Source organism: Aquarana catesbeiana, linkage group LG06 (assembly GCF_042186555.1).
Source record: "Aquarana catesbeiana isolate 2022-GZ linkage group LG06, ASM4218655v1, whole genome shotgun sequence".
Taxonomy (NCBI): domain Eukaryota; kingdom Metazoa; phylum Chordata; class Amphibia; order Anura; family Ranidae; genus Aquarana; species Aquarana catesbeiana.
Window position 1 is genome coordinate 63301219 of NC_133329.1, and position 27854 is coordinate 63329072.

At 45.1% G+C, this 27854-nt stretch overlaps 1 protein-coding gene across 1 annotated transcript in view; it reads right to left on the reverse strand.

Annotated features, from left to right (window-relative positions):
* Positions 1-2713: 2713 nt before the first annotated feature.
* LOC141147975 (uncharacterized) overlaps positions 2714-27854 on the reverse strand; it is a 59844-nt gene continuing 34703 nt past the window's right edge. Inside the window, exons 8-11 of the mRNA XM_073635131.1 lie at positions 24721-25068; positions 21212-21523; positions 16345-16692; positions 2714-4371 (exon numbers count right to left, since the gene is read on the reverse strand). Coding sequence (XP_073491232.1) covers positions 4175-4371; positions 16345-16692; positions 21212-21523; positions 24721-25068 — 1205 coding nt within the window. The 3' untranslated portion in view covers positions 2714-4174. The remainder of the gene's footprint in view (positions 4372-16344; positions 16693-21211; positions 21524-24720; positions 25069-27854) is intronic.

Below are 27854 nucleotides of genomic sequence, written 5' to 3' on the forward strand. Positions count from 1 at the left end.
GACCTGTGCCCCATACAACGTGACCTGTGCCCAATGCAGCGTGACCTGTGCCCCATACAGCGTGACCTGTGCCCCATACAGCGTGACCTGTGCCCCATACAGCGTGACCTGTGCCCCATGCAGCGTGACCTGTGCCCAATGCAGCATGACCTGTGCCCAATACAGCATTGCCTGTGCCCAATACAGCCTGGTCTGCCTGTGCCCCATACAGCCTCACCTGTGCAGAGGAAGAGGCAAGCCACCCGGATCAGCAGAGAGCGGGATTGCCCGCTGTAATAGCTTTCATTTGAATTTCCCGTCTTCCCTGGGCTCATCATCACATAGCCCCACCTCTTGGCCTGACGCCTTTGATGACATCACACATCCCGCATTTGATTGGCGTTCTGTCTATCAAAGGCGCCGGGCCAAGAGGTGGAGCTATGTGACGTGAGCCCCGGGAACACTGGAAGTTCTAATGAAAGCTATTACATCGGGCAATTCAGCTCTCTGCTGATCCGGGTGGCTTGCCTCTTCCTCTGCACAGGTGAGGCTGTATGGGGCACAGGCAGACCAGGCTGTATTGGGCACAGGCAACGCTGTATTGGGCACAGGTCACGCTGCATTGGGCACAGGTCACAGCTTGCCTCTTCCTCTCCTCTCTCTTCCCCTGGCTGGGAGACTGTAACGGCGGTGCTCTCATCCTCACTGGGCCCCACTTGGCTGCGGGCCCCATAGCGCCCGCATGGGTCGCTATGGTGGTAGTTACGCCCCTGCTTGGAGGGCACACCGTAAAAAATGCATTAAAGATGGTGCAGCTATAGGACTATACAAACAGAACAAAAGATTACAGCGTACACATATAAAAATTACATTTAAATGTTCACCTGTGTTATAGGAGGAGTCCTTTAGTTCTCCCACATAGAGGGGTGGTTCTGTGGTTGATAAGCAGGATCTTTCATTCTATTAATAGTCTACGACCCACTGATAATGGGGTACTTTGACGCAGTAAGTGGGCTTAACCGGGTTTATTTTTCAAACTTGTTGTTTACAAGTTAAAATCATTTTTTTTTTTTTTGCTTGAAAATTACTCAGAACCCCCAAACATTATATATATTTTTTTCTAACACCCTAGAGAATAAAATGACGGTCATTGCAATACCACACGCTCCTGCCAAGATAGCTGCCGGTCCACCATGCTGCAATCATCCCTAGCTTCCACGCCGGATCTTTTTGGTGAAGAGCCAGATTCCTCATTGCCACCATCTCCCGGGACCTCTGCTCCCCTGGCGCTGCCGGCCCATCCATCTCCCAGTGATGACGGCCTGGAGGATGGCCCGGAACCGGAGCCTACCCTGCTGGATGTCCTCAAAATAATCAAAGTAAATCATTCAGACATTATGGGTAAAGTTGAGGAACTAAAGCTGGACATTACCATAATGCGCCAGGACATGCACAAAATGAGGGACCGGGTCTCTGATACTGAACTACACCTGGCAGGTAAATTTAGGAGCAACCCTGCCTAAACATCAGGGTGGTACAAGTGGATTCCCTTGGTGGGTGAAATAGATTCACTCAAGGCGCGATATCTAAGAACTAACTGCTGCATACTAGTGCCAAGTTGCGGCCATCAGGATCATCCCACCATGAGGTGAGCAAGCTGGGGCGCAGTAGTAGATGTAGCAGGTAGGGATCAAGCAGAAGCATAGTCGGTAAACAAGTCCAAGGTTGGTAACAAGTAGTTGCAGGTTGGGATCAAGCTGAAGCGTAGTCAAGGAACAAGCCAGAGGTTGTAACGAATGGTAATGAACAGCATTGATGGCAGCAGGAAGGTAAGGAGCAAGATATTGGCTGGAGAAAAGCAAAATAATCTGGCAAACAGAAAGTGCAAAGGCATGGCTTAAACAAGAAGTTCATGGGAGGAGCAAGGAGTTCAAAGTTCACCAGAAACAAGATAGAAAGTAAGTTTGTCCAAGGGTCTGGGCAAGGATATGCCCAGCATTTCAGGTGGTACTTCAAGAAGAGCTAGTGACAGACACAGCAGAGGTTCCGAGTTCATATCCTGGTCCTGACACTATTTTTGCCACCACACATATGCACTACATGAACAGCAGAGGATCACACCCCTTAAGTCAACTTTTTATTTTTAGTTGACTTGAGATGAGTTAAGTTTTAATAGTTTTTTTATTTCCTTACCAAACTGTTCTTCCAGATTAATATTTCTGTACATAAACAGAAGACACAACAGTGTAAGCCAACGGGCAACTAGAAATGCATGAAGGGCAGGGTGGAAGCTCTGTTTTATATTATCTAACGCAATGAACAAAAGTTGTTGGACTCTCAGCATATTGGTCTGGTGCTCTTTTTGAACTTTGTATACTTAACTTTCAAACTTGAGGTCTCCTGTTTAAAGGCGTACCCTGTTGTGTGGATCACTGGAGCCATTGTGCCCCATATAAATTAGTTTGATATTCTTTAGTCATGGTCCATTGATGAGTCAACTCCAGTGCCTTAGTTACATATATGGTGGAAGTCCAGGAACCTTTCCCAGAAATAAGAGCTAAAATATTTATTTATTTTTAAATAGTAATTTGCCTCTTAAAGGAAGTAAGTGTTGGAATGGCATACCTGCAGGCAACAGTCATCATCACATTCATATTCTAATAGAAAATACTATAACAACTATATGAGAAAATGAGAAGTTCCCCATGTACCTACAAGGGACATTGGGAAATGGGGATTTTATTGTGCCAAAATATAAGTCAAAGAAAGCCATCCATAAAAATACATACTTTATTTTCACATTAAAATCGATATACTATAAAAAAAACAAATGTCATTTGCTATGATCTGGTATAAGGGTATACATATGACTCAATTGTAAGAGAAGACAGGTGGATTTCACTTAAAAAGAGCTTCTTCAGGGACCACTCTTTAGCATATCATAGCTGACAAATAACACAATAGAAAAATCATTACAAAATATTTATACTCTACATGGCATCATTCGAATGGCAAATATTTACAAATCAAGAATATTAAAAACAAAACAGTCATCCCATGCAGCTGTCAAAAAGATTTAGTCAACTAAAATCCCCAGTACATGTTTTAGTCCACTAAATTGTAATGCATTATTTAAGTATTTCTGTAGAAATTCTAAACTCATTATATACTCCTCGGGTATACAGAGGAGGCCTGTAAATGCTGCACAGTGCTCTGGACAGTCTGAGGAGCAGAGGCCTTTAGATGCTGCACAGTGCTCTGGACGGTGGTCTAGGGAGGTCTGTAATGCACACAGTGCTCTGGAAGGAGGAGGCCTGTAAATGCAGCACAGTGCTCTGGAAAGTGGTCTGAGGAGCCCTGTAAAGCGCACAGTGCTCTGGACGGTGGTCTGAGGAGGCCTGTAATGCGCACAGTGCTCTAGGCGGTCTGGACTCTCAGGACTCGGAAGGCCTGTTATGCACAGTGCTCTGGACGGTCGTCTGAGGAGGCCTGTAATGATTCACAGTGCTCTGGATGGTCTGAGGAGGCCTATAATGCGGCACAGTGCTAAGCATACCACACCACTAAGCACGCTATGGTCGCTACCTTGCTTGCTGGGAGGAGAAACATTTGCATTTTATAGGTGGAGCTCTGAGGAAACTGGAGGTTTATATAAGTAAATCTCCCTCCCTAACATTTTCATTTGTTGGCAAAAATTGGAATTGACTTGCGTCATAGTTTTTGTCACTTGCCGGAAATTTGAGGTTATTTTCATTTAGCTTTCATCATTGGAAATATGCTGCTGGTGAAAATTATGGCGAAAATATTTTTGTCTACGAAATTAACACTGGTGATAATAAACACTAATCTTCCAAACAAGTGAAAAAACCTTGTTCATTAAATTTTTCCTGCACATGTCTGGCTATGCAAAGTGTCTACAGCTTCATCTTATCAATACACTAAGTAAACTTCCACTGTTGCTATGTGAATATTTTTTACCAAATCAACCTCAGTCAATCTGGAATCTTTCACTCTACATTGGAAATCGTTGCTGACAATCAGAAATATGTTGGTGGTTTGGTGCTGCCCCAGCACCCGACCACAATAGGACACTGCTAATACAGACTGTGTGTTGTCCATCAGTCCTCGAGAGGCCCCATCTTCTCCATGGAGGATCCTTGGCTTCTGCTCATTGTTGACTGATGTAAAACCTAGATCATGTATGATGGAGCAGGGGACTGGCCTCCATTGATGTTTCTGTCTGCTCACATTCCTTATTTCTAGACTCCCATGTCTCCTGATTTCCAGCATCTGTTTTATTGGTGTTGGCACTCAAGTCTGGTTTGTGGGACTCCACTGAATTTTCATTTTCACTCACTTTCAGTGAGTTAGCCTGATCCAGCAGTTTTTTTCCTGAATGAGGTGACATATGAAAAAACTCTGTATGAAGAAGGAATGAACCAAGTTGATGACCAGTAAACCCAAAATACGGTACAACTTATCTTCATAAGAGCTTTACTAATACCATACACATATCTGTGTGGACCTGGGCTTTAGAGTGAGGTAACAGACTTACACAGAGGTTACTTACTTCAGAGGGTAGTTCTAGAATTCAGGGAGAGGTCTTTAGAGGAAGGTCATAGAGTGTAGCTGAGGTTCACACACTTTACAAGGAGGCCTTATGGTTTAGAAAAAGATCAACAAGCTTAGAGGGAGGTCAAAGACTTATAGGAAGGTCATACACTTATAGTTTTATTTTGTTCATTCCTCCATGCAAGTTATACAGCACGGATGACTGAATCTACTGCTGCAGACATTGTATTGAATGAAGCTACTTTTTGCAACTAAGTTGCCGTTCCGACCATGGAATTTCACAGGCCAGAACTGCAACCAGTAGCTAGCTATACACTGTGCACATTGTAGCTTTGTATAAGGAAATCGGATTTTAGTTCCAGTGTGTGCTGTGTAGGGAGCAGAAGCTCTTAGTGCCTGTGTTCAGGCTGTGTACAATGCAGGGATGGGAGTAAGAGGTCTGCCTAGTGCACTGCCAGCAGTGACCCCTGTATTGTTCCCTCCTAACCCCCTTTACTGTGCCCTCCTGCTCCCTTTACTGTGTCCTCCTAACCCCCTGTACTGTGCCCCCCTAACCCCTTGTACTGTGCCCACCTACCCCCCTTTGTGTGCCCTCCTAACCCCCTGTACTATTCCCTCCTGCCCCCCCTGCCCTGTGCTGTTCTTTCCTGTTCACCCTGTGCTGTGTCCGCTTGCCCACCCTGTGCTGTGTCATTCCTGCCCCCCTGTACTGTGCTCTCCTGCCCACCCTGAACTTTGCCCTCCTGCCCACCTTATACTGTGCCCTACTGCCCACCTAGTTCTGTGCCCTCCTGCCCACCCCATACTATGCCCTCCTGCCCACCCCATACCGTGCCCACCTACCCACCTTGTACTGTGCCCTCCTGCCCGCCTGTACTGTGCCCTCTTGCTTCCCTGAGCAAGAGGCATTTATGACTGGGGGAGTTTATACAGGGAGGGATAGTGTAAAAAAAGGAGTGGGAGCAGTGTGTACAGGGAAAAAGCGGGTCAGTGTATAAATGGTGTCAGTGTATAAGGGGGGGGGGGGGGCAGTGTGTACAGGGGGTGAATTTAATTTGAGATCATTCCCTTAGATGTTTTTATTTGTTGTTTCTAATCAGACTAAAAGCCATGCCCAATAATCCCCCTATAGTACTTCTAAGGTACTCAGTTACCCCCAGGTCTTGCTGCTTGGCAAATCCCCATTGCTGCAAACATGTGTTCCAAAGTCTACAGTGTACCAGACAAGTAACACACAAAGGTCAGCCAAGACTGGACACAGAGTACAAACTGAAGACTTACTAACTAGAGCAATAGACAGACGGAAATGAAGAACAATTCAACAATCACCGAGATATGTGAGTGGTTAACTGTTAATTGCAGTGCAAGACAAATAATACACCAACAGGACAGTACAAGCAAAAAGACTGGAATGTAATGTGACAGTAGGAATGGCAGTGGGGCAGGACATCTCAACCAAGGCTTCATTAATAAATACAGGCAGCATTTGAAACTGTCTTTACTCATAGGAACTCTGCTTTGTTCTACTGAGAATTGGGTATAACACTGTATTGGGTATTCCTAAACAATGGTAGAAACTGGGTGATAGCAAAATGCTGGCTATAATATTGAGCACTTACAACAAATAAAGGGGCTTATGTCAAATTGGTAAGCAGTCCAAATGACCTCTTTGCCTCTTCCAGGAAACAGTAAAATAATTTTTAAAAAGAGGTTATCCTAGTTTAAATTTTTAATGTATTGAACAATAGGCGCCAAACAGGAATTAAGCAATCATGGCTTAGTGAAATTAGCATTTTCCAATTTAAAGTTACCATTTTACATAAATGGATAAACCATGTGATGACACTGGCCAGAAATGGTAAAACTGACCATTTCACATGTTGATAAATATGTCTCTGTGTGTTGGGGTTATACTACTGAAAATTTGGGTTTTTCTACTGAAATATAAACACTAGGGATCAGGACAATAGTAAGCAGATTTGGAGCTCATGTAGTTTTTGATTTTTTTGTGATTTTTTTTTTTGGTGTGCGGCTCGCCTTTAAAATCCATACCAGACCTTCATCTATGATAAGGATCTAATATGGACATTGAAGGGAATCCCCTAGCCACGTTGCTCACAAACAGTCTTAGGGCCAGTTCCTAACACAAGAGGTCCAGTGCATTTTTTTTCTGCATCAAAAACACATGGGCAGTAAATTATATGGGTTCCAATGGCATAGTTCAAACCAGTGCAGGAAAAAAAGTGAAACATGATGAATTTTTTTCATTTTTTCTGCACAGAACTATACTAGATTGGAGCAAAAAGAATAAAAAATGCACCAAAACACATCCAAACCCATAAAAAAAACATATTACAGCAAAAAAAACCACTAATGCACCAGAACACAGCAAAAACATGCATGCAGGAACACATCTGGACTAAATGTTTCCCTATAAACCATGTTAAAAAAATCTGCAGCTTGCTAAATAGTATTTTTTTAAATTCTTTTTTGTATTAGTACATGTTCCCTATGGCAGTGCTCAGATACGAACATCCTATCCTTTCTTTCCCAAAAACTTGCAAGTAACAAGATTAGTCTCCAATAGACCCTAATAGGATCCAGTTGCTATGTTCAGGATTCGCAGATGTTTTTCAATTGTTTGGCGAATGTCCAACAAAGCGAACTTTGCTTGGATTTGTTCATCACTAGCAGACACCACATCTAAGGACAATTTTTATTGTTGGGTTTAGCCATCTTTTAAAACTCACCAAAACCAAATAGAATACATCCTCTGTGCCAAACAATTGAACAGCTCAATTATAATTGTGGGACAGATCGTGATCTGTTAATGTGCAACTCCAGGATATAACCAAGATACATTGTATTTAATATACACTACAATGAAAGAGAATTATCAGAAGTACAAGCTGGATTTAGAAAAAGCAGAGGTTCTAGAAACCTTGTGAGGCATTTAATTAATTCTCAATTGATATTAAACCCTCAGTTTTTAGGCATCTTCAGCAGATGATTTAATCACTTACTGAAAATTCAGCTAATCCTTGATAAAATGTTCTAGTTTAAACTAGTCCTATGATCACTGGCACTGCAGCAGGCTTCCAGTTTTAGGGTGGCTCCTTTCTCTTGCAGCATCCTATGGAGCTGCCCTTGTATGCTAGAGTTGTGTCTCTACACTATCTGCATCAATAGAAACACACAGTCCCTCCTCTTTTCTCCAAGCTAACAGATTGACTGCAGACTGCGCTGTCCACTCAGTGGAGATTCAGGGAAGCAGCACTGAGAGCAACATTGAAAGTTGTAAACAAGTTCTGGGGTAAGAATTTTAACACCTAGTTTACTGGGGAAGGTTTAATTTATTTTGCCAAATGTGTTAAGCTAAAAAAATACTGATGGTTTAATACTACTTTAACCTGTTCCCGCCCAGCCTATAGTAAAATGAGGGCCGAACGGGACTTTCGCTGCTCTGGGTGGACATAGCTGTAGTTACTAGACAGGTCTGCAGGGCCGCTATCAGGGGGAGGGGACAGCCCATACCTTAGTAGGGAGCACCGGCTGTCCCGAGGGGCCCGGCCATCCTAAGGGGTCTGCGACCCAGGTGTGGAACAGCGATACCATGATCATTAAACCAAGTATTTGTACTTTTAGCAGTGTAGGCAGGTGCCAAGTCCTGCTGGAAAAATGAAATCAACATCTCCATAAAGCTGGTCAGCAGAGGGAAGCAAGAAGTGCTCTAGAATTTCCTGGCAGAGGGCTGCGCTGACGTTGGACTTAAAACACAGTGGACCAACACGAGCAGATGACATGGCTCCCCAAATCATCACAGAATGTGGAAACTTCACACTGGACCTCATGTAACTTGGATTCTGTGCCTCTCCACTCTTCCTCCAGATTCTGGGACCTTGATTTCCAAATGAAATGCAACATTTTCCACAGTCAGTGATGATTTGGGGAGCTGGTGTTGGTCCACTGTGTTTTATCAAGTCTAAAGTCAGCGCAGCCCTCTACCAGGAAATTCTAGAGCACTTCATGGTTCTCTCTGCTGACCAGCTTTATGGAGATGCTGATTTGCTTTTGCAGCAGGACTTGGCACCTGCCCACACTGCCAAAAGTACCAATACCTGGTTTAATGATCATGGTATCACTGTGCTTGATTGTCCAGCAAACTCGCCTGACCTAAACCCCATAGATAATATGTGTGGTATTGTCAAGAGGAAGATGAGAGATACCAGAGAGGCCTGCAACAATGCAGGCCACTATCAAACCAACCTGGGCTTCCATAACACCTCAGCAGTGCCACAGGATGATCGCACCCATGCCACGCTGCATTGATGCAGTAATTCATGCAAAAGGAGCCCCAACCAAGTATTGAGTGCATACTATACTATTTTCTGAGATAGAAACGGGCCCTGCTAAACTATTATTTCAAAAATTGTAATTACATGCCCCTGGTAAACAGGGCCAATAAAATTGGGCCTTGGGTGGTGGTGGTGCCACAACACTGTAACCCCTCACAGATACTCTTGTTGGGCGCAGGAACGGGCCCTGCTGTGAAATATTATATCAAAATTGTAATAACATGCCCCTGTTAAACGGGTGAAAAATTGGGCCTTGGGTGGTGGTGGTGGTGCCCTAAACCAAAAATATTGTTGGAAGCTAGCATCATCAAGATTGAGGAGGAATAGGATAGGCAGCATAGGCAGTCTTCAGGGGATCCCAGATCCATAGCAAATTCAATCAGTTACATCAGCATCAGGTGCTTGATAGCTGCTGATCCAGGACTGATTCATTTTTATAAATGTGAGCCTATCAATGGAGTCTGTGGACAGGCACACTCTTTGATCTGTTACAAACCCTCCAGCAGCACTGAATGTGCATTCAGAAAGCACGCTGGATGCAGGACAGGCCAGTAGCTCGATTTCATATTGAGCAAGTTCTGGCCAGTGGTCCATCCTCAAGACCCAGTAACTCAGTGGATGATCTGTTGGAAAGGTCTCCAAGTCTGCTCTTGCCCCTATATATTCCTGCACCATATAATGCAGATGCTGGCGATGGTTGCTTGAACCAATCAAACCTTGGCACTGAGGACTGAAAAATTGTTTACAGGCATCGGTCAGCTGGCCACCTTCTCCACCGCTCATCCTTTGACTGAACAAAGCCTCAGCAACACGTTGTCCAGCACCAGGAAATGGTAACCTCCCAGGGTCTGGAAATGCGTTACACGAACCTTTCTTCAAGGTCTCCGGAAGATGTTTCATCCTCTGCTCCCTCTGTGAAGGCAGGATGAGTTTTTCAACTTTACCCTTGTAACGTGGATCAAGAAGGGTTGCCAGCCAGTAATGATCCCTCTCCTTGATATCACTAATCCTAGGGTCCTTTCGTAGGCTTTGCAGAATCAGGTAGGCCATGCAGCGTAAGTTTGCAGAGGCATTCGATTCTGAGCCCTCACTAGGGTCACTAAAGATCACATTATCCCTAACTACCTCCTCCCAGCCACGTACAACTAACCATCCTTTGAATACTGCTGCTGAGTGTTATCCTCTACATTCATGCTGACACAATCCTTCTTCTCCTTCTCTTCTTCCTGTGTGTTTGGCGGGCCCACAGGAATGCTATCTGGATAAAGGTGGCCTTGAGAGAAAAGGAAGTCCTCCTCTTCCTCCCGCTGTTCTGACTCAAGTGCCCTGTCCATGATTCCACAAAGCGTGTGCTCCAGCAGGAAGACTAGAGGGACAGTTTCACTGTTGCATGTATTGTCGCTGATCATCATCCTTGTTGCCTCCTCAAATGGTGACAGGACAGCACATGCATCCTTGATCAGTAGCCACTGGCATGGCAAAAAGAAGCCAAGCTCCCCTGACCTTGTCCTGGTGCCATACTTGCACAGGTACTCATTGATGGCCCTCTGCTGTGTGTGCGGCCGCTGCAGCATTGGCAACGTTGAGTTCCATCTGGTGGGCATGTCACAAATGAGGCGGTTGGTGGGCAGGTTGCATTGCCTTTGAATGTCAGCAAGCCAAGCACTGGCATTGTATGACCGGCAGGAAATGACCACAGACTTTTCTGGCCTGCCTCAGGAGATCTTGTAAGCCTGAGTACCTGGTCAAGAACAACTGCACTACAAAATTCAGATTGTGTGCCAAACATGGAACATGGGTCAAGTGCCATACAACCATTCCTGGCTGAAGCTGGCGTAGCGTCAACCACCTCTGAGCCTGCCCCTGCAGAGCTGACAGAATCTCTGCCCCCAGTGTGGCTCCTGTCCCCTAGGTAGATCAACTCAAGCAGCGCATGGCATCCTTTAGCCTGACTGCTTGCGTAGCCCCTTGAACCAGCACTGCTGGTTCAGAGGACAAATCTGCAGAAGAGGCTATAGAGGAAGAAGACGAGGAGGGGGTGGAGGAGAAAGCTGTGGCAGAATCACCACTAGCATTTTGGAGGCGTGGTGGCGGAACAAGCTCCAACAACACTGAACCCTGTCCTGTATCCTTCTCAGCTGCCAGCAGAGTTACCCAGTGCGCCGTGAAGGAAAGGTAACGTCCCTGCCCATGCCTGCTGGACCACGAGTTAGTGGTAATATGAACCTTACTGCTGACCACCCTGTCCACTGAGGCCAAAACATTGCCTTCTATGTGCCGGTAGAGAGCCAGAATGGCTTTCCGTGAAAAGAAATGGTGTTTTGGAACCTGCCACTGTGGTACAGCACATTCCACAAATTCACGAAGGTGGGGAGAGTCTACCAGATGAAAAGGCAGCAGCTGCAGTGCTAGCAATTTGGCCAAGCTAGCATTTAGACGATGAGCATGTGGATGGCTGGGACCAAATTTTTTTTTACGGATCAGCAACTGGAGTAATGAAATTTGCCTGCTAAAATCAATTGGTGGTGTACTGCTAGCAGATTGGCTGCAAGTACTTGGGACACCTATTGCTATACCTTCATTCCTCTCAGTGCAGGTTTTTGAGAGGACTGGAGGTATAGTAGTATAGTAGGGTTGGAGATCCCAGATGAGGAGCAAGGAGAAGTGCTGTTGCTAACGGACTGCATGGCAGGTCGTCATATGTCTGGTCAAGCATGAGGTGCCCAAGTAGCTGCTGTTTTGGCCACTTCAGACATAGGTTGCAAACATCAACGGTACAATCTGCTGCACGCGTATCGAAAAAGGCCCACACCAAAGAACTTCTAAAAGTCAGCGGGAAGTCAGCGGGAAGTCAGCAGCGCCCTGCCTCTGCGGAGCTCTGCGGTGTGATGCAATAGGGTGGCTGCCCTTTAGCTGCCCCCTAGAGGACATCCTGGCATGTTGGAGTTGTGCCTCCTCCTCCTCACTTTCCTCCTCTCTTCTCTCAGGCACCCAAGTACAGTCAGTGACTTCATCATCCCCTCCCTCCTCGTCACTGGAGCAATACATTGTGGTCGAATAATTCTGAGGACTCCTCCGTGCATGATGGTGGGCCTACGGAAGGAGTGACTGTGGACAAGGAGCTGGTGGAATAGGCCACTTTGGCAGCTGCGTTGGAAGGCAAACTACTCTGAGCCTCGATGACAGAGGATGAGGAGGATGAGGACAGCTTCGTTATCCACTCCACCAACTCTTCTGCATGTTGTAGCTCAATAACACGGCCAGCAGCAGAAAAAAAGGACAAGTGTGCCCCACAGTAACCTGAAGAGGATGCACCATGTCCACGACCACCACTGTTGACTGTAGACACAAAGGCTGCTTGCCCTCTTTTAGTTGTCTGTGAGCGTCTGCCTCTCCTTGGTGGCCTTCCAGACTATTATATACTTTGTACACCGCCTGAAGTGTATTAAAAACTATACACCACCGAATGCACTGTATATATATGCTACACTGAATGCAGAGTATATATATATATATATATATATATATATATATATATATATATATATATATATATATATATATATATACTAGAGCTTACCAGTGAGCTGAGTCTACGCCAGATATGCAGTTTAAGGACTTTTTTTGGCCCATGTTTATTGAAGTAAAAGAAAAACAGTCCATCCAGGATTCTCTCGCAGGGGTTTCTTCCACAAAGCAATAATGAAATAAATGGAAAACACCGAGCCACCTGGCTCTCTGGTCAGCACTGCTGTTCAGGCATTGACCTCCGTCCTCTTGACCCTGTAACTGTGTCCCTGTCTGGTACACACACTGTACCTGTGGTGACACTCTCTGTTACAGCTTCCTGGCTTTTGTTATTGCCACATGGCTGCTTCAGGCCTGTAGCCTAGGCCTTAGGTCTGCTCCTTAGAACAAAATGGTTTCCTTGAGTTAAGCTCTCTCCTAGCTTACTCCTGATCAGTGCCTTGCTGCTCTATCACAAAGTACATCTACCTCCTGCAGACATGCATGCTCTGGCTGCACCCATGCAGTCTCTGACTCCTGCAGAGGAATGGGAGTCCACCTGACTTCCATGCACAGACTTCCTGTCTGTCGGGTGGGGCCCTGAGTCATAGCCAGGTCACAACTAAATAGCTCAGCACACAGCTGTGCAATCAGCGTGCCTTTATCTCCAAAATCTGGTGTAAACCAGCAATATTCCAGGTAGCACAGGGTCCCAATGCCACAATATATATATATATACACACATATATATATATATATATATATATATATATATATATATATATATATATATATATATATACACATATATATACACCACCTTAAGTGTATTAGAAACTGTACAACACTGAATGCACTGTATAAATAGGCTACACTGAATGCAGAGTATATATATATATATATATATATATATATATATATATATATATATATATATATATATATATATATATATATATATCAAATACACTGCCACTAACTGTGAATAACCTGCCTGCTTAATCTAACTCAATCAATCTCTCTGTCCATGCCAACAACAATACACACGGCTGCTCTGTAAGCAGCCTTATATAGTGTGGGGCGTGGACTTAGTCCCCCTAAACCATGATTGGCCAAAAGCACCCTGCCTTAGCCAAAGCATGCAGGTCAGGTGCATGCTTTGGCCAATCATCATACAGCAATGCACTAGGATCTCGCAGTGTATTATGGGGCGTTCCGCGGCGCTAAAATTTCCTGAGAACGCCCCATAATGTTCATTGTCCTGTGAATGGGCGAACACCCGATGTTTAAATCAAACTTGTGTCATTCCTAATTGTGATTTAAAAAGCCACAAATGTGGCAAATTAACCTTTAATTGCCATTTTAACCTGTGTGTGCCACCTTTTGTGTCTGTACCAAGGCCAAACATTCCAGGGTATGTACATTTTTTATCAGGGCCATTTGGGTGATTTTTGTTATCATTATGCTTTAAAAAGGATCCAAATAATAATAAATAACTTCATGTGATTGCTATCCTTAAATAAAAGAAAGTTTTATGGCATGATCAGTCATATTTTCAATATTAATGCTAAAATTTCACAATTTCTGCCAGGGTATGCAAACTTTTGAGCATGACTGTGTATATATATATATATATATATTAGGGTTGTCCCGATACCACTTTTTCAGGACCGAGTACAAGTACCGATACTTTTTTTCAAGTACTCGCCGATACCGATTACCGATACTTTTTTTTTAATGTCACTTGACAGTGTTTTTTTTTTGTTTTTTTTTAACAATGCTTTCTTTTTTTTTTTTTTTTTTTTTGGGGGGGGGGGTTGTTTGGGTGTGAACGGTGTCTGTGTGTTTTTTTTATTTACATTTTTATTATTTTTTACAATAATATTTATTTTTATTATTTATTGCAATATGTGTGTTTTTTTTTTTTAATCAGCCCTGTTGGGGGGCTTTGGTGAGATATCAGGGGTCTTAACAGACCCCTGATATCTCCCCCTTGAGACAGAGAAAGAGACCGAGGATAGAGATTCCCCAGTCCCTTTCTCTGCAGCCTCAGCTGCACTGAGAATGAATGGAGAGAAGACAGCGGCTCCTCTCCATTCATAAACTGAGACATCGTAATCACAGGAGGTTACAATGTTTCAGTTATGTGAATGGACAGAGTCAGCTGACTCTGTCCATTCACAAAGGAAGGACACGGAGAGAGAGACAGCGGAACGGAGAGGGACAGAGGAAGAGAGAGGGACAGCAGAACGGAGGGGGACAGAGCAAGAGAGAGGGACAGCGGAACGGTGGAATGGAGGGGGACAGCGGAACGGAGGGAGACAGCGGAGGGGGACAGCGGAACGGAGGGGGCATGGAGGATGCGGTGACAGTCAGCGGTGATCGCGCGTGGGGGAGTTACAAGCACCGATCACCGCTGTATGTCACTAAAGCAGCTGAAAGCCGCGGGGGGAGAAGCTTGTAACTCCCCCAAACACCGATCACTGCTGACTGTCAAGGTATCGGGTGAAGCATCGTGAGCATTTGCCCGAGTACAAGTATTTGGGCAAAACAACCCTAATATATATATATTACACTACCTGCACTGTATATATAGTCTAAACAACACTGACATATATATATATATATATATATATATATATATATACACTAAACTGCCTGCACGCCACTAACTAACCTGCCTCTAGCTAACGATCTCTCAATCATTATACTATATACACTTACTTACTTACACTTACTTACTTACACTTACACCCACCGTGTACAGTAAGCAGCCTTATATAGTGTGGGGCGTGGACTTGGCCCCCCTGAGCCATGATTGGCTAAAGGCACCCTGCCTTTGGCCAATCATGGCTCTCACAGCAGAGCGTGCTGTGATTGGCCAAAGCATGCAGGTCAGGTGCATGCTTTGGCCAATCATCCAACATAAATGCACTGCGATCTCACAGTGCATTATGGGGCTTTCCGTGGCACTCAAATTTGCCGGGAACGCTCCATAATGTTCGTTATTCGCCGAACGACTCAAACATTGGGCCCATCCCTACTTGTCACCAAGATGCAGCTTGTTACTTGTCACCAGAGATGCAGCGCTCACTTGTCACCAAGATGCTGCTTGCCACCAGATTCTGAGATCTCCATGCTTCTGTATCGCCAGAACCATAGCTAAAGGTTGGCATTGGTGATATTGTCTTTTTTTGCATTTTTGCAAAGAGCAGCTCTCGTGGAGGCAGAGGGGAACAAACAAGAGGCGGAGCCCCAGTGGCATGAAAGCGGCTGCCAATAGAAATGGGGCCTCCGCCAACCCCCCGCCTGTGGCCTGGCCCATAACCCGGGCTCCGCCTCTTATTTCTTCCCAGCCTCGGCCTCAAGAAGAGCTGCTCTTCACAAAAATGGGGGCGACCCCGGATCTCTAGCGGCGGCTCTGCGATTCATCATGGAACACCGGGAGAAAACCAATTTCCCGTGAATTTTCCCAGGACATGTTAAGACCAGGATTTAGGTCTTAACGTGAATACCGTGAATGTTCTGGGAAAATCAGGACTGTTGGCCAGAATGCACTACTTGGTACATAGTCACCCATTGGTACATGGTCACTCATTGCCAAAATCCCAAGTACTATCACGTGGGTGGTGAAGGATTGTACCTATTCCCACAAAAATACTGACTATCATAAAGTCTCTTAAAGTCTGTTTCCAGACTGTTAAGTAGTATGCATTGTTCTTTACTGGTGTTGGAACAATAATGCAACACAGAATACCAATAATGTGACAGTAAAAAACTTTTCTTCTCAAGGTACAACTTAGTACTACAGCAGACTCCTACCTACACAAAGACATGGATGCAGTGCGGTATAATGCAGGAAATTAGCTTCTCTACACCAGTAATAAACTGCCCACTCAGAATCTCATATTGTAGTCTACATGATACTCACCGGTGACTTGCAGAGCTCCTGTACTCGTCTCTATTGGTTGCTCCAGGCTGGGATGTTCCACCCTGCAGATATACTCCACACCCTGATCTCTCTCCAGAGAGGGGGAGAAGGTCAAACATGATTTGTACCCATACAGCTTATCACTCTGTCTCTCTAGTGGATTATTAGTAATTCTGTACATCCCATCTGAAGGTACAGGATACATTTCTCCGGATTGCTCGTCTTTTCTCAACCACATCACATTTACAGCATCCGGGAAGTATTTTGTTACTGTGCACTGTATGGTGGCTTCTTCACCGATCCTCAGGGGCGGGACTGACATCTCCACCTGTGGCCTCCAGGGAAAGTCTACACAAATCAAAAAGTAAAACCCAGTTATATAACATGTGCTGCACTGACTGGATTTACATAAAGAACATAGAGATGACGTTTAAGTACAAGTATGATTCAGAATCTCCATTTCAACTTAAAGCAGAACCTCACTTAATGAGTAATTTTACTTTCGTGGGGAAAAAAAAAGTGAAAAAATAAATAAAATAAATTAGAAACCCACACCCCCATAGCGACGCCACTGCAGAAACATAACTTACTGCTTGTGTGATTGGCTCACTGATTTTCCCAGAAGTCTGCACCAAGATACAAGTCAGATTTTTTTCATCTCCTGCAGCAAAAATTTAATTTTTGGTGAGATACTCCCAATAGGAAATCAGATCTAAAGGGATACAGACCCAGCAGCTTTCCTCATTAGAGCCTTGCAGGTGCAGCAGCTGACTGATAATTATGAAACCACTCTCATTAGGCTCACTTTCCCACATGGATACAGACACACACACATGGATTTCTTCAGAACAACAAAAGGTAGGAATCTACAACAACGTTTGTTAAAACCCTTGCAATGTACATCGATCACCCAGAGGGGAATGTTTTTTTCTAATGAGGCTCGATTTCAGCGGCGACATTCAGATGGTGGGGTCAGAATTTGGCATAAACAACATGAAAATATGGATCCATCCTGCCTTGTATCAACGGTTCAGGCTGGTGGTGGAGGTGTAATGGTGGGGGGGATATTTTATTGGCACACTTTGGGCCCCTTAGTACCAATTGAGCATCGTTTAAACCCCAAAGTCTACCTGATTATTGTTGCTGACCATGTCCATCCCTTTAAGACTACAGTGTATCTCATGGCTCCTTCCAGCAGGATAATGCACCATGTCACAAAACTCAAATCATCTCACCACTGGGTTCTTGAACATGACAATGAGGTCACTGTACTCCACAGTCACCAGATCTCAATCCAATAGAGCACATTTGGGAAGTGATGGAATGGGAGATTTACATCATGGATGTGCAGCCAATAATTCTGCAGCAACTGCGTGATGCTATCATGTCACTATAGACCAAAATCTCTGAGGAATGTTTCCAACACCTTGTTGAATCTATGCCACGAAGAATGAAGGCAGTTCTGAAGGCAAAATGGGGTCCAAACTGGTACTAGCAAGGTGTTCCTAATAAAGTGGCCAATAAGTGTTTGTTGTAGGTGGTGGTCGAATGGCTGGTGGAGGGGGGGGGTGGTAGCTGGCTGGCTGGGGGCTGCCCGCCAAGAGATTTGAGCACCATCCGCCACTGGTCTAAGGTCTTCTGACATTACCAAGATGAAGAGACCATTGCCCATTACCAGATGAAGAGACAATTGCCCTGCAATGTCCATGAAAACACCAAAGGACAGTCTACCGCCATAGCATATGGGAGCACTATCTCCTAGGAGAGTGGAGGATAGGCTACATAAAAAAGGCACTCCTACTGTTCCTCAACACAAGCATTTTACTCTTGCTTTGTGGGTCAGCCCTACTGCAAAGGAAGACTTTTAGTTTCTCTAAGTTCTGCTTTAAAGTGGTGTATGAACTTTATTGTTGGGAATGGTTAAGAATCTGGTGGCCTTGTGAGACTTTTCATAAATTAATCTCTTTTATCTGCCACCAAAAAGTCCACCTAGCCATTATTTCCCAGTTATGCCCTGTACACACGGTCGGATTTTCAGACGGAGAAAGTGCGACCCGATTGTGTTGTCGGAAATTCCGAATGTGTGTGGGCTCCATCTGACTTTTTTCTATCGGAATTTCCGACACACAAAGTTTGAGAGCAGGCTATAAAATTTTCCAACAACAAAATCCGATCCTTTAAATTTCCGATCGTGTGTACACAAATCTGACGCACAAAGTGCCACGCATGCTCAGAATAAATTAAGAGACGAAAGCTATTGGCTACTGCCCCGTTTATTGACCCGACGTACGTGTTTTACGTCACCGCGTTCAGAACAATCGGATTTTCCGTCAACTTTGTGTGACCGTGTGTATGCAAGACAAGTTTGAGCCAACATCCGTCTGAAAAAATCCGATGGATTTTGTTGTCGGAATGTCCGTTCAATGTCCGATCGTGTGTACGGGGCATTAGACTGCATTTACATCTGAGTGAGTGTTTCCAGGTGATTTTGGAAGGTTTTTTTTTGCGTTTTTGCACATTTTTTCAGCCGTATTCAGGCTTGAGTGTTTTGTAGACACCCTGCTCCATATAAATATTTGGACAAATTTTTCGTTATTCGGATATACCTGAATACCCGAATTACAGTTTAAATGAAATTTACGGAATGCTCAGAATAACGAAACAAAATGGCATCCGAATTTCCGAATTTCGAATTTTACATTGAATTCCAGTCGAATTCGAACTGTAAATATATTTTTGAAATCAAAGACTGTGTGTGTTATTAGGGTACTATTTTGAAATAATGCTGTTTTTGTTAAGCCAAAGGTGATTTAAAGACTGTAATGATTTAAAGAAATGTTTTCTTTTGTTTGTTCACTTTGCCACAATAATTAGAAAAAAAAAAAAAAATTAAAGTTTTAGATTAGACCAATTCAAAATTTATCGATTTGAACGTTTTGAATAAAAATAAAAAGTAAAAAAATCAGTAAATTCGTAGAAAATTCGAAAAAAACGTAAAACGAATCCTGAATACGAATCCCGAATACAGTCTGAACAAATCAAGCAAATTTAATGAAACTAAATAACTAGAATAACGAATCTACATGAAACAAAACACATTTTTTCGTCATGCACATGTCTGATGATTTGTTTTAGCCAATGGAAAGATGGAAAGATGGAAAGATGGTTACTTGGAGGAGAAAATGTTTGAAAAATTCTCATTTTCAGGTGCTCCTGTTGAAGTATATTGCCTGGTACACAATACTATTTTTTTATCATTTAACCCAGCGGGTTGAACAAAAAAACCCAAAAAAACTGACAGGTCAGGTCGTAGCCGCTGTACTAATAATCCCATTTTAGTATAGCGATCCCCCCTGCTGAGCTGATGGCCCCCCTTGCCAGAACACTCCAATCACCGCTCTCCACCATTGGCTGAGGGTGCTGATCGGGAGTTAGTCGACTGCTGGTTTTCCATCATGTTCGTCCGACAGAAAGTGGTTGGACCGGGTGCCATACACATGGGCCGAATGCCAGGCAATTTTTATTGAAATAGGCGATGTCTCCCAACATTCGGCCCGTGTGTACGGGGGCTTATGGGCCCAAAACTGCCACATCCAATGACAAAAGAATGTCATTTACTTTCTTGTTCTTCAAGCACCTGAGCACTCATATGTGGACAGATACAACTAGGGATTGAGACTTAGCATTCCATTCACAGTGACAGATGTATATTAAAAACATACACATGGGGGATAATTTACTAAAACTGGAGCACTCAGAATCTGGTGCAGCTGTGCATGGTAGCCAATCAGCTTCCAACTTCAGCTTGTTCAATTAAGGTGTGACAATATAACCTGGAAGCCGATTGGTTTCTATGCAGAGCTGCACTCTCTATTTCTAGTAAATCAACCCCATAATCTCTATAATGGTATATGTAGGTATACAGGTAGTGTACAGCGTTGGTATTTTGGCATTGGGAGGCTACTTATAGAGTAGCAAAAATTTACACAGCACTTTACATATTGTACATTTATCCGTCCCTGCCCTCAAGGAGTTTACAATCCAAGTGGTTATAAACCCCAGACATGAAATATGAACAAAGCATATCCTTCTATAGTGTTTTTTTGTCTCAGTCCAGAGCACTAAGTGTCATTTCTGTCTGCTGCCTTCTTCCTCTGCTATCAGCACGAATCACTTCTGACAAGTGTTCCTGAAAAAAAAAAAATGTGACAGGGGAGGGACCTCCAGCTAATTCACAGCCTCAGCTCTGTTCCTGTGTGTTGTGTGAAAGGGGAGGGTCTCCTCCCTCCAATCACCTCTCAGAGCTCTCCTTGCTGAGTTCTGCAGTGTGTCATTTCAGAGCTCTGCCCTGTTTTCTGAACTCTCAGATAAGCCTTATAAATTGAGCACTTGAATGAATGTAGAGAAGAGAAGAACACAGATAAACAGGTACAACTTATGTAGCAGAATTTGTTTCATCTCTATGTATCTATGTATGCCCGTCACCTCACTGGGTATATGGAAGGGTTTAAGACCCTATCTCACATACATACTAGGGTCAATGAAGACAGATGCCAATTAACCTCCCAGCTTGTCTTTGTAGTGTGGGGAAACGCATGCAAGCACAGGCGGAAGCATGCAAACTCCATGCAAATGGTGTCCTGACTGGGAATTGAATTGGGGTTCTAAGTGCTACAAGGCAAAAGTGCTAACCACTATGCCACTGTTTGTAATTTTCTATCCTCTATTACAGGCAGTATACTCAGTTACCCCTCTTTTTTTTTCTTGTTTTACTGTTTTTTTTTGATAGAGGGTTGTCCACAGATTAGTGGTGAGCCTTTATCTGAGGAATATATTAATTTTTTTATTATAAGCTTATTTCTCTTACCTTTATCTCTTATAGAGAATTCCTTGTATTCCTTCTCATCCATGGACTCGTGTCTCCAGGTCACTCTTACTCTGAAGTCCGGATGGTGTAAGAGATTCTCAGGGATGGTACATGCACTATTAACAGTGAATGTTCTATGTAAATTAGGTGTATAATTCTCCAGTGATGGGCAGCGTTGTTCCAGCTTCTCTCCTGACCAGTAACACCACTCAACCTGGATGTGTTTGGGGTAGAAGTTCTCCAACATACAAGAGAATATTACCACCCCACTGCCCACTGAGGCTTTTATTGGCTTCCTTGTCATTGGCTTACCTGGAAGAACATTAAAGACTTATAATAGTGAAACAAACATACTAAATTCATAATTCGCATTTGGCTGTCTATGTATAAAAAATATTTTGAAAGAATGAACTTTAAATGGGTCATTAGGACCAAGTTGGTCCAAACAAACTATTTTCTTCACTAATACAGCTCTATATGAACTGTATGAGGCATTAGTATACAGCACTGTGTTCTTGCAGTGGTTTGGGGATCGGTCACGCTTCCAAGACAAAGTCGGGCTCAGCCATTCACAGAAAGCTTTGTAGTTCTGCCACATTCCAGGTGAAAAAAAGCCAGGCTGGCTGCGAGGGCCACATGAAATGGCCTGGAGGGCCGGATTCAGCCCCTGGGCCTTGTATTTGACACATATACTCTAGATGTAGCTGGTCATAGGAGATGATCATTTTACAAACTATGTGGAGATCATTCATTTCATCATTCAAAGGTTTTTTTTTTTTTCATTTAAAAAAAACAAAAACAAACATGTAATACATACCTGCTGTGTGTAATGGTTTTGCACAGAGCAGCTCTGATCCTCTTCTTCTTGAGTCCCCCGCTGGCACACCTGGCTCCTCCCCTTGACCAGTGCCCGCAATAGCAAGCTGCATGCTCGCTCCATAAGACACTTATGCTGTGTACACACGAGCGTACTTTCAGGCATACGTGGTCCGGCGGACCGGAGTCCGCCGCACAATCCGACCGTGTGTAGGCTCCGGTGGACTTTTTTTTCCCAAAAGTCTGCTGTACCTAGATTTGAAGCATGCTTCAAATCTTAGTCCGCCGGACACAGTTCCTGACGGAAAGTCCATTCATCTGTATGCATCTGTATGCTGGTCCGACGGACCCGATACGACGTAAGGGCAGGGTACTGCATCTCTCGCTCGCTGCGATAGGAAAAACAAATTTTCCTATTGCGGTGAGCGTGGGGCATCCCAGACCCTTAGGTCTGGCATAGATTTTAAGGGGAACCCCCTACGCCAAAAAAACGGCGTGGGGTCCCCCCCAAAATCCATACCAGACCCCGATTTGAGCACGCAGCCCGGCCTGTCAGGAAAGGGGGTGGGGACGAGCGAGCGCCCCCCCTCCTGAACCGTACCAGGCCGCATGCCCTCAACATGGGGGGGTTGGTGCTTTGGGGCCCCCTCCCCCAAAGCACCTTGTCCCCATGTTGATGAGGACAAGGGCCTCTTCCTGACAACCCTGGCCATTGGTTGTTGGGGTCTGCGGGCGGGGGGCTTATCGGAATCCGGGAGCCCCCTATAATAAGAGAGCCCCCAGATCCTGGCCCCCCACCCTATGTGAATGAGTATGGGGTACATAGTACCCCTACCCATTAACCTAGGGAAAAAGTGTCAATAGTAAAACACACTACACAGGTTTTTGAAGTAATTTATTAGACAGCTCCGGGGGGGGGTCTTCTTCCAGCTTCGGGGGTCTTCTTCCGGCTTCGGGTGTCCCTCCGGTTCCTCTTCTCCCGGCGTCTGGTTGGTTCTTCTCCGCTCCCTCTGGCCTCTTCTCCCGGTGTTCCAGTTCTTCTGCCGGCTCCTCCGCTGTCTTCTAGCCGCTCTTTTGCCAGCTGAGGTCCGGACGTCTGGCCTGTGGCTTCTGGGCTTCTTCTCTTCTTCCCATGTTGACACGACGATCTCTCCGGCTGGAATGGTCTCTGAGAGCTCTGATGTGACTTATATAGGCGGAGACCCAGCCCCCTTATGCCGTCACCGTCCCTGGGCATGCTGGGACTGTGACGGCATAAGGGGGCATGGTCAGCATCACCCGGTGACCACGCCCCCTTATGCAGTCACAGTCCCAGCATGCCCAGGGACTGTGACCGCATAAGGGGGCGGGGTCTGCGCTTATATAAGTCACATCGGAGCTCTCAGAGACTATTCCAGCCAGAGAGATCGTCGTGTCAACATGGGAAGAAGAGAAGAAGCCCAGAAGCCACAGGCCAGAAGTCCGGACCTCCGCTGGCAAAAGAGCGGCTAGAAGACAGCAGAGGAGCCGGCAGAAGAACTGGAACACCGGGAGAAGAGGCCAGAGGGAGCGGAGAAGAACCAACCGGACGCCGGGAGAAGAGGAACCAGAGGGACCCCCGAAGCCGGAAGAAGACCCCCGAAGCCAGAAGAAGACCCCCCCGGAGCGTCTAATAAATTACTTCAAAAACCTGTGTAGTGTGTTTTATTATTGACACTTTTTCCCTAGGTAAATGGGTAGGGGTACCATGTACCCCATACTCATTCACATAGGGTGGGGGGCCGGGATCTGGGGGCCCTCAGACCCCAACAACCCTGGCCGACAAGGTGCTTTGTGGTGGGGGGGCCCTGCGGGGTGCCCCCTCCCCCAAAGCACCAACCCCCCATGTTGAGGGCATGCGACCTGGTAAGGTTCAGGAGGGGGGCGCTCGCTCGTCCCCACCCCCTTTCCTGACTGGCCGGGCTGCGTGCACGGATCGGGGTCTGGTATGGATTTTGGGGGGGGCCCCACGCCGATTTTTTGGCGTAGGGGGTTCCCCCTTAAAATCCATGCCAGACCTAAGGGCCTGGTATGCCCCATGATGGGGCTCGCAAGGTGCCAATCTCGCCGATAAAAGCGGCGAGATTGACTTCCTTTTCTAGTCCCGTCGTACCCAAGTCACGTTCAAAATGAACGGACTTGGCCGTGTGCGGGCAAGTCCGTTCATTCTGAAAGTCCGCCGTAACTCCGGCGAAAGTCCGTCAGAAAGACGGGCGGACCTAGTCTTCCGGAAAGTCCGGTCGTGTGTAGGCAAGTCCGTCCGTTCAAAAAGTCCGGCGGTAGTCCGCCGGAAAGTCCGGCGGGAAGAATGTCGGACCAAGTCTGCCGGAAAGTCCGCTCGTGTGTACGTGGCATTAGCCTCACTCTCTCCTCATTGGCTCACTGGCTGTGATTGACAACAGTACAGGCCAATGACTCCCGCTGCTTTGTCTCAGCCAATGAAGAGAGAGAGACCCAGAACAGTCGAGACTCCCATGCACATCGCTGGATCGAGAGGGGCTAAGGTGAGTATTAGGGGGGCTGTGGGGGGGAACAGCACACAGAAGGTTTTTTTTACCTTGACGCCTTTACAAACACTTTAGGACCTCAGTGTTGGGAATTTTTTTATACATAGACCCCATAAATATTCTTTTAGTGTGTATATATTTGATTGCCATAAATCATAGATCACTCACCTTGCACCTGTAGAGGTCCTGATCCTCTCTCTATGGATCTCTCCAGGCTGGGATGGGACACTCTACACATGATCTCCGATTCTCTATCTGCTACAATTGGTGTGAAGAGCAGTCTGGCTGTACAGGAATAGGTGAGATCGGACTGTCTCTGGGACTGGATGTCTGGGATCTGGTACTTCGTATCTTCTGATAGAGGAATATATTCCTGGGCTTCTTTCTCCTTTCTGTACCAGATCACAGACACATTATCAGGGAAGTATCCAGTGATGTTGTATTGTAGAGTGTTCCATCGCTCTATTAGTACATGGGGTATGAGGACCTCCTCAATCACCGGGCACCAGGACAGACCTTTTATAGAACAATATAAGGATTATTAACATCATAGGCCTAAAATATTCTCCAGCAGTCTACTGTATGTACCCTACACATCCAGCTTTTATACACCTATCATCCAGTTTTGAAAACCATACACTCAACAATTCAGCAAAACATAAACGTTGTATTCTTTTGATTAACATTAGCTGTACGGCTGTGTTCCTCCATGTCACTGTCATTATTCAGCATTATTTCAGCTTGTTAGTATAATTAGAAATTGTTTAATTAGTGAACACAATGCTACCAGTACAAGAGGTATTACATGCTCAGTTGTCAAGAATATGGAGGGAGACTGACAGACAGACAATAACTGCTATACAGGGTTTAATTAAAGCAGTACTAAACCTGCAAAGTTTTATAGCTTTACACATTGAGCACAATAAAATAAATATTCCCCAGTAAACTTTTTGAGAGTCTTATCCCGACATTTTCAATTTACAACTTTTAGTGCTGCTGACTCCTGCCCCCTCAGTGCTGCTTCCCTGAACTTCCAGTGTTCACAGGAAAGAGTCAGCAGTGTAAAGGGCAATCTCCTCTCAGTCTGTTAGCTTGGAGAAGATAGGAGGAGGGAGTGTCTTGCCATCCTAGGCTATTGGGTTATTATTATTATTATACAGGATTTATATAGCGCCAACAGTTTATGCAGCGCTTTACAATATAATAGGGAGACAATACAGTTATAATACAATAAAATATAAGAGGATTAAGAGGGCCCTGCTCAGAAGAGCTTACAATCTAACAGGGTGGGGCAGGTGGTACAAAAGGTTGTAACTGTGGGGAATGAGCTGATGGAAGCGGTAGAAGATTAGCTGGAGATGTGATAGGCTTTCCTGAAGAGATGAGTTTTCAGGGAATGCCTGAAGGTAGCAAGAGTGGGGGATAGTCGGACAGGTGGAGGTAGCGAGTTCCAGAGGATGGGAGAGGCTCTGGAGAAATCCTGGAGACGAGCATGGGAGGAGGAGTTGAGAGAGCTTCAGAGTAGGAGGTTTTGAGAAGAGCGGAGAGGACGATTTGGGTGATATTTGGAGACAAGATTGGTGATGCAGCTCGGGGCAGAGTTGTGAATGGCTTTGTATGTTGAAGGAAAAAACACAGTTGTTGTGGTTGGTATTTTGAATTTAATTTGCTGGGCAATCTGGAGCCAGTGTAGGGATTGGAGGAGAGGGTTGGCAGACACTGAGCGGTTAGGTGGATAAGTCTGGCAGCAGCATTCATGATAGACTGAAGAGGGGATAGCCTATGGAGAGGTAAGCCAATGAGAAGGGAGTTGCAATAGTCAAGGCGAGAGATAACAAGGGAGTGAATGAGGAGCTTGGTGGTTTCATTTGTTAAAAAGGGGCGAATTTTAGAGATGTTATGGAGGTAAATTCTACAAACTTTTGACAACGACTGGACTTGGGGCTGAAATGACAAGTTAGAGTCTAGGATTACACCTAGTATCCTGGCGTGAGGGGAGGGACTGATAGTTGCATTGTTGATTTTGATGAAAAAGTCATGGAAGGGGGCACGGGCAGGGTGGAATAATATCAGCTCAGTTTTAGAGAGATTTAGTTTAAGGAAGTGGTGCGACATCCATGCTGATATGTTAGTTAGTAAGTTAGTAATGTGAGAGGAGACTGAAGGAGTGAGGTGAGGAGTAGACAGATAGATTTGGGTGTCATCGGCATATAAGTGGTATTGGAATCCGTGGGTGGTTATCAAGTGACCAACGGAGGAGGTGTAGATAGAGAAAAAGAGGGGTCCAAAAACAGAGCCTTGGGGGACCCCCACAGAAAGGGGCAATGAAGAGAAGGAGTCAGAGTTGTAGGTGATACTGAAGGAGCACTGTGATAGATAGGCAGAGAACCAGGGTTGTTTCTAGGGATGGGCTGTCTGTTCGAGTCGAGCATGAGTTCCACTTGAACATTGGCTGTTCGCCTGTTCGCCGAATAGCGAACAATTTGGGGTGTTCGCGGCAAATTTGAAAGCCGTGGAACACCCTTTAAAAGTCTATGGGAGAAATCAAAAGTGCTGATTTTAAAGGCTAATATGCAAGTTATTGTCATATTATATATTATAAACGGCCGTTTTTTCGGGAGCAGTGATTTTAATAATGCTTAAAGTGAAACAATAAAAGTGAAATATTCCTTTAAATTTCGTACCTGGGGGGTGTCTATAGTATTCCTGTAAAGTATTGCATGTTTTCCCGTGTTTATAACAGTCCGAGAGCAAAATTACATTTCTAAAGGAAAAAAAAGTCAAAAGTGCTAGCGTTAGTGCCGGCTATTAATGAATTGTTGGTCCCGAAAATACACATAAAAGTCATTGAAAGTCATTGAAAAATAATTTAAAAAAATGCGTGGAGGTCCCCAAAAATTCCATTACCAGGCTCTTCAGGTCTGGTATGGATATTAAGGGGAACTCCACACCAATTTTTTTTTTTTAATTGCGTGGGGTTCCCCCCAAAAATCCACACCAGAGCCTTATCCGAGCACGCAACCTGGCAGGCTGCAGGAAAAGAGAGGGGTGAAAGAGTGGCCATCCCCTCCTGAACCGTACCAGGCCACATGCCCTCAACATTGGGAGGGTGCTTTGGGGTAGCCAATGCACCTTGTCCCCATGTTGATGGGGAGAAGGGCCTCATCCCCACAACCCTTGCCCGGGGATTGTGGGGGTCTGCGGGCGGGGGGCTTATCGGAATCTGGGAGCCCCCTTTAACAAAGAGGACTCCCAAATCCCAGCCCCCCATGTGAAATGATAATGGGGTACATTGTCCTCCT